The sequence below is a fragment of the Festucalex cinctus genome, chromosome 14 (genome assembly GCF_051991245.1).
Source record: "Festucalex cinctus isolate MCC-2025b chromosome 14, RoL_Fcin_1.0, whole genome shotgun sequence".
Lineage (NCBI taxonomy): Eukaryota > Metazoa > Chordata > Actinopteri > Syngnathiformes > Syngnathidae > Festucalex > Festucalex cinctus.
This window is the reverse complement of record NC_135424.1, coordinates 19,016,766-19,024,415: the sequence shown is the minus strand read 5'-3', so window position 1 is coordinate 19,024,415 and position 7,650 is coordinate 19,016,766. Positions and strand designations below refer to the sequence as shown.

The 7,650-nt window shown below is 39.5% G+C and overlaps 1 protein-coding gene across 2 annotated transcripts; it reads left to right on the top strand.

Moving 5' to 3' along the window:
* Nucleotides 1-312: 312 nt before the first annotated feature.
* On the top strand, nt 313-7,297 carry ubtd1a (ubiquitin domain containing 1a). 2 transcript variants are annotated; one of them, XM_077494499.1, is made up of 5 exons: nt 313-837; nt 1,194-1,283; nt 4,834-5,061; nt 6,126-6,311; nt 6,378-7,297. In XM_077494499.1, the coding sequence occupies exons 1-5, from the start codon at nt 786-788 to the stop codon at nt 6,590-6,592; spliced, it is 771 nt and encodes a 256-aa protein (XP_077350625.1). In that variant the 5' UTR covers nt 313-785; the 3' UTR covers nt 6,593-7,297. The 2 variants fall into 2 exon arrangements, with proteins under 2 accessions (XP_077350625.1, XP_077350626.1); XM_077494500.1 differs by lacking the exons at nt 313-837; nt 1,194-1,283 and adding an exon at nt 2,264-3,094.
* Nucleotides 7,298-7,650: the final 353 nt, after the last annotated feature.

Here is a 7,650-nt window from a genome sequence, read left to right as displayed (position 1 = left end):
CGTTTATTATGAACATATTTTTCACAGTTATGTAACCTAGTAATTCTTTTTTTTTTTTTTTTTTTTTTAGAATATTTTTAAGATATTCTAAGCAAATAAACTCAATATGAGTCATTCTAGCAAGTATCTGTTGAATTTACCACAAAACCCTACCATTGTAATAATTTCATAATTAGGTTTTATACATATAAACTAAATGATCAATACTCGAAGATTTTGCCATAGAATGTGTGCAGATCAGATGAGTAGATAGCGTGCTCAGAATGCTCTGCACAGAAGCGTCAAATGCTACGTAATCGGAAACATGTAACTTCAAAATAAAATTTCCGGTGTGTAGTTATGACGTAATTTGATAGCCTACTCACTGGTTAACATATGCCAGCAGAATTACTGTAGAACGTAATCTATATGTTTATTTACAGTAGCCATCGTTTCGAAACAGTATTTTAATACTCTTAAAACAATTCGAGGTTTTTATTTTGAATGACATGCTCCTTGAATTCAGCTAACTTAACAGCGTCTGAATTGATAGCGCATGCGCGAACGCTGATCGGGCTTGATTCTCTATCGATGCAAAACCTCTTGTACTTATTAGGTCTACAGTCTATTCTGTTCTGCAGGATTCGGTGAGGAATTAATTACAGTTTCTTTTTTCTTTCATTTTGCATTTTATTTTTGCTGTCCATTCCCCCCCATTTCCATAATCTATGGTTCTCCTCCGACGGCTTCTGTAGCACTACCTGAGCTTTTTGACATTTTAGTGTTCTTGAAAGCTCGGAGCTCGGATGTGGCAAGCAAACTGCCGACGAATGCATAATTTAGCAGACTGGATTTCAGGTGAGTAAAACCCCCCAAAAAACAATCGTTGTAAATTCACGATCGAATTAATTATTTGTGTTTTATAGGCCGCGTCTATATATAGCATGTAATGAATAAAAATTCTGACTACAATAATGCAATGTAAAGTACAGTGCTGGTGCGTGGACCTGGCGCGTGCTATGGGTCAGCTGGCAGTACACGTGACGTAAACATGGCAGACCAAGCAGGAGCACGCTGAGCTCAGCTGTCACAATTTCCTCGCATAATACTTTATTGCACGACGAAGATCCACAGATCCGCAAATCGTATTTAGCGCCATAGTTTTTGTATTTATTTTATATGCCATGTGGACGTGATTGTACGTGCATCTGCAGGGACCGTGATGGGGGGCTGCGTGGGGAGGAGGAGCAGGAGCGACGGCCATGGGAGTGTCCGGAGCTTGACCAGGAGCAAAAAACGTGGAGGTCAGCAACTACAGTATATTTGTGGAATAGAATAGTTATGCAGCAAGACTGAGATAGTGCTTGGAGTGACATCAGGAAGAACTGTGGAAAAGATGATTATTTGCACGTCTGATTCACAGTTCTGAGATTCTGGGTTGTAGTCTGTTGTCCTACCTACCGCAGCCCCAAAACATGCTCTTACTTTCATATTAAAGACTAAATTGTCCACAAGTGTGAATGTGAGCGTGAATAGTTGTGGGTGTGGGTCTATGTGTGCCCTGCGATTGGCTGGAAACCAGTTCAGGATGTACCCGCCTACTGTCCAATGACAGCTGGGATACACTCCAGCATGCCCGTGACTCTTGTGAAGATGGATGGATGGATGGATGGATGGATGGGCTGCCCTCATCCCTTCTCATGCGTTGGACTATTCCACCTTGTACATTTGCAGAGTTAATTCAGGAAAACTAGCTTGTTGACGCGTGGTGAGCAAAATGAAGTGAAGAAGAAGAAGGCAAGAGGAAGTTTTTTTTTTAAATTTATTTTTTTATGAACAACTAAGGGTTTCGGTTTAAAAAAAATTCACAGTGACAGCGAATGCGCATCATCAACATCATCAAAAGCCGAGGACACTCTTTGCAGTAACATGATGTTAGCAGGAGGATGCAAACTCAAATCAATTTACATTAAATTCATCCAATAGGAGTGTGATATTCAAAACAAAATCTATTTTTTAAAATCAACCACACGAAAAATTTATATATATATATATATATATATATATATATATATATATATATATATATATATATATATATATATATATATATATATATATATATATATATATATAAACAAAAATTAAAGGTAAATATTACAGTTTAATAGCTGAGGCCATTTTGAACTCTGTTGCTAGCCAAAACAGCAACACATACCAAGTCATCCATCTCTTGGTTAAAATGTGGAGGGACCACATAAAAAACCGCCATATTTCCTTCAATAGTGGCCATCCCTCTTACAAACTGACGTGCCTCAATTAGCTGCTTAATACTGTACGTCAGGGCCCCCTCTGACCATTTTTGCAATAGCCATATTTTGACATAGAATGAAATAAACTACTTACTAATTATTTTGCAAGCTTGTGGGCCGACGTTTTTCCATATCACTAATCTAAAAATTCAGGCCTCAAATCTGTGCCCTGATTTTCACTCAAAAATTCCAAAAGTGTCTTTACACGCAAACGTGTCATTCATAATGCATTGTGCTAAATCTGGAGCCTGCACAGAAATCCTTCTTTTTGCACTAACCCTCAGAATACTCATCTCATTGTATATTGTATACAGTATTTGAGAGACATGACCTCAAAGGTTCCCGAAGTTAGATTTGACAAGAATGTACAGTATGACCTATAGGGCTGCACGTTAACAGAATCTTGGCCCTGTGGAATGTCTGACAGGGTTTTATCGACCTCTAATAGGTTTGGCATGCTAGCGTTGGACATTTTTATCCCTCCTCCAAGTAGAAGTGATTGGATTAGGCCTCTTGTGCAGAGAAGCAACCTTCAGAACAGCCCTCCACAGCTTGAACTCTTGTTCCATGAAAAGCACGGAGAGGATATTTATGGTTTGTTACTAGAATACCGTATAAGTGGAGGGTTTTTTTTCCAAGCACTCAGATGGTCAACTAAACCAGACAGACCAACTTGCTGTTGATCAATATCGCTGTGGATGTAGCCGCATTCGCGACAAATAAAACAGCTATGGGAGTTCCTAACTCCAGGGAGTACGACTACTACCACTCTCCAAATCCACCTTTAAGAATACTCCTGAAAAGTAAGTTGAGATTGATTGATTGATTGATTGATTGTGAGGCTATTAAATTGATAGATTATTTATTTGCAGCTACAACATTATGTTTCTAAGTTTAATATTTTTTTTATTACTAATTCAAAAATAAATTTACTGAGCAAACAGCTAACCTCTTTTACCTTTCTGACTTTTATAGAAATGGTTTTAAGGTCTTCTCCCTCACCTTTATGATGAAAAACAATCTCACAATTACACCAATAATAACTACCGGTACATTTGTACTTTAATGTTTTTATTTGTATTTGTTTATACTCATTAATCCACATTCTTGATGTAGCATGCAATAACACTTCTGCAAGTATAGTGAAAATCTGCTCTAAACAACGCCTTGCATTGGAATAACATTTGGACAATATGATACTGCGTATTACAGAAATCATTTGATCCCATGCCGCACATGTGCTGTTGTTGACTGTCATTGGCCAAGGCATGCTTCTCTGGCCAGCCAATGCCCTTTGAAGAAAGCCGCGGGGAGCTAAATCCTGTTATGTGGCACCTGATTACCGTCTATAATCCAGCGGCGTCCACCCGCATGTGGCTCACATGTATGTGTGTTACTGCTCACTCCACTAATCCACACACACGAGAATGAATGACTTTTATGATACCCCCTATCTGTGTGTGAGTTAAATTTGTTATGTGCTGAGGTTGGATCACATCCATCCATCCATCCATTTTCTTGACCGCTTATTCCTCACAAGGGTCGCAGGGGCTGCCGGCGCCTATCTCAGCTGGCTTGGGCAGTAGGCGGGGGACACCCTGGACTGGTTGCCAACCAATTGCAGGGCACACAGAGACGAACAACCATCCACACTCACACGCACACCTAGGGACAATTCGGAACACCCAATTAACCTGCCATGCATGTCTTTGGAATGTGGGAGGAGACCGGAGTACCCGGAGAAGACCCACGCAGGCACGGGGAGAACATGCAAACTCCACCCAGGAAGGTCCGAGCCTGGACTCGAACCGGAGACCTCAGAACTGGGAAGCGGACGTGCTAACCACTCGACTACCATGCCGCCCCTGGATCCCAGAAACTCAGACACAAATAAGAGTTTAACTATTTATTCACATCGAAAAGTGTGGAACAAACTTGACTAGTCCAGAAGCAACGAAAGTTGCACAGAGGAACCGAGGTAATAATCCGACAAACACGCACACTTCTCAGACAGTTTATGTAGTGTGTGTATATATATATATATATATATATATATATATATATATATATATATATATATATATATATATATATATATATATATATGGCCGCCATTAGATTATTGTGCATTCTAGTACTATTGTTATGACATTTAACTTATTTTATTTTGTGCGTGTCAACCTCCACCAAACCCCTGGGGTTTGATTAAATCTTTCAACATTTCTGATTATTTTTTTTATCCCCCATGTAGTCACTCATATAAATATATAATCTTAGTTTGTACTTTCCAGTATTACTGTAGATGGTCATGTTTGTAATATAATATTGATAGTCAAAATTAAGGGCCAGTAATAAATAGTTTGATCATTTTCTTACCTTTTTTTAAAATTTATTTTTGTATAATTTGATCATTTCACTGTCGTGTTTGCAAAATGATGAACTAATTGAAATTACATTTCTGTAAGATTTTAACTGTAAATTTGATTTGCTTATTTTCCATAAAGAATTCACTTGTACTAACGTGTCACACATTTGCCTTCAGGACGTAACGAGCCTCTCAAGAAGGAGCGCCCCAAGTGGAAGAGCGAGTACCCGATGACCGAGGGCCAGCTCAGGAGCAAGCGGGATGAGTTTTGGGACACGGCTCCGGCTTTTGATGGACGCAAAGAGATCTGGGATGCGCTCCGAGCGGCAGCCCTGGCTGCTGAGTGCAATGACCTGGAGCTGGCTCAGGCCATCGTGGACGGAGCCTGTATCACTCTGCCTCACGGTATACATGTGCACACGCCTCATCCCGCTCGAGAATGCAAAGTGTTTATATTTGTGCTTGCTATAAGTCGCTTGTCATATTTCTCAAAATGTCAGGGGGCAGTTTGCAGACGGCCACACATCACTTGTTTAGAGATTACACCACTAATAGTTATTACATAATCGTCCTGCGTGACCACTGCCACTGGATTGGTGCACACAGACGCATGGACAAAAAAAACACCGACATGTCAGATGTTTATTCATCTACTCGAAAAAAAAATAATCTATTGTACGTACTGTTTTAGACTTGGCTCAATAAGTACCCACTCCTTAACTCCGCCCAAAATCATCATTGAAACCCATGCCGTACTCTGCATTGGCCCAGAAGATTTGAGGATGAAAATACTATACTAATAATATAGTTGCATAAGTGTGCACACCCTGTTATAACTGGGGATGTTGGCTGTGTTCAGAATGAACCAATCAGATTCAGTCTCCTTAAACATTTCTTGACAATAATATGTTATATGTGACCTCACTTGTCTAAACATGACATTCTGATTAATATTACATTTGTGGAATATGAATTATGCAGCAAAATCTTGATGCTTTTATCCATCTCAGGGGGCGGCCATTCTGCCACTTGCTGTCAACTGAAGATGACATCACAGTTGCTCAAGGGTCAAGGCTCAGGCTACGACCAATCACAGCTCACCTGTTTTCTGAAACTGAGCTGTGATTGGTTGATATCTTAGACTTGAGCGACTGTGATGTAATTTTCATTAGACAGCAAGTGGCAAAATGGCCGCGTTGTAATATTGATAAAAACTGCTCGATTGTTCATAAAATCAGCTGTTCTAGTTGTTTTTGTGTCAGTACTTTTATTTGTATGTTTTTGTCGTGTAAATTTAACCTCCTGATGGAGCAAAAAAGTGGAGGAAATGAGTGTGAGCTCCACAATTTTCAGTCTATTTTTTTTTAAAGAAATCTGAACACTTTCACTGATATTCCTGATGTGGGAAATTTACAATGACTGTTTAACAGAGTATTTTTACTTGAATGGGTTGTTTTGTGTCTGTGCAGGCTCTCTCACGGAGAGTTACGACGAGCTGGGCAACCGTTACCAGCTTCCGGCATACACTTTGGTACCGCCCGTCAACCTCATCAATGAAACATGCAACGAGAGCAAAGTTTGTGAATCCACACAAAAACAAGTGCAGCCTCCTCCCTGCAGGCAAGAGTTCCAACTGCGGGTGCGACTCTCCTCAGGTAAGAAAACAAATAAAACAATACAGGAAGATGTAAGTTGCTAGTGACTTTTTTGTTGTCGTTAAGGCGAAGATGTGCGTCTGACTGCCAGCTTGGCCGACTCCATCGCCGAGCTGAAAAAGCAGCTGGAGCAACAGGAGGACATCGAGGTGTCCCGCCAGAGGTGGTTCTTCTCTGGGAAACTCCTCACAGACAAGACTCGTTTGCAGGACGCCAAAATCCAGAAAGACTTTGTTGTTCAAGTCATCGTCAATATGAACCCTCCAATTATAGCCAACTGAGAGGGGTGCAATAATTAGAAAAACTAAAGATCAGAAAGCAAGAGAAAGAGGGAGAGAAGTTGACATTGAAAAGTTAATGCACTGGAATTTTCTGTACAATTTTCTATAAGAATATTGCTTTTATATTGCTCCTTTTTGTATTTGTTCCCCTTCTTTTTCCAAATAATACTTTTAAAAAATGCACTGAAACACTTTAGAGCAGGGGTAGGCAACCTTTGACCTGTGAGCATATACAAAAGCCAAGATCATTTCAACCTGCAAATACAGTACTCATAAACATCATTGTTGCAATATACTCATTTTCATTCATTTATTATGGCCCTTCAGGGTTTTAGAAAAACTGAAACGGCCTCTGATCGGTCAGAGATTTATTACCCCTGTGTTAGATAGAAAGTAGAATCCCAAAATGCACATCCCTGTTTGTATCTTCAGTAACCCTCTTGAACTAGTTTCACCTCAATTTGTGACACCCATCTTTGTTTTGTGTTTGTCTTTGTGCTCAGTGGCAAACTCAATAATGTTTGCTCGGGTATCCAAAAATAGAAAATCCATTCACTCTTTTTTTTTTTCGTGTAATTTGAGAGGATACAGGGACACAGAAAGATAAATGTAAATATTTGTATCTTGTGTGTTGTTTGGTCAATTGACTTTGTGCTCAGTCATTGTCATTCTTTGACTGTATTTCAAATAAAGACATGAATACCATCTATAATGAGCTGATTGGTTATCTTTATACTATAACTCAGAATTAACACTTAAAAAAACCGACAATATTTAGTGTACGTTTTTAAAGTTAAACCTACATGAAACATAACTATCGTACACTACAAATGGTTTAAACTGCACTTTGAGTCAACTGCAGCAGGACTACTTGTTTTGATGTTTCTGTGAGTGTTGTAAATACGATGTTTTCTCTCCGTACCCAAGTCAACATGCAACTGCCAGGTAAAATGAGTAACAAACGGACAGGCAAGCTGTGAAGCAGCATTGCATGCAGAAATTTTCATTTTGAGCTAGACAGCGCCCTCTGAAGGCAAAACAATCTGGGGAGTTGTCTT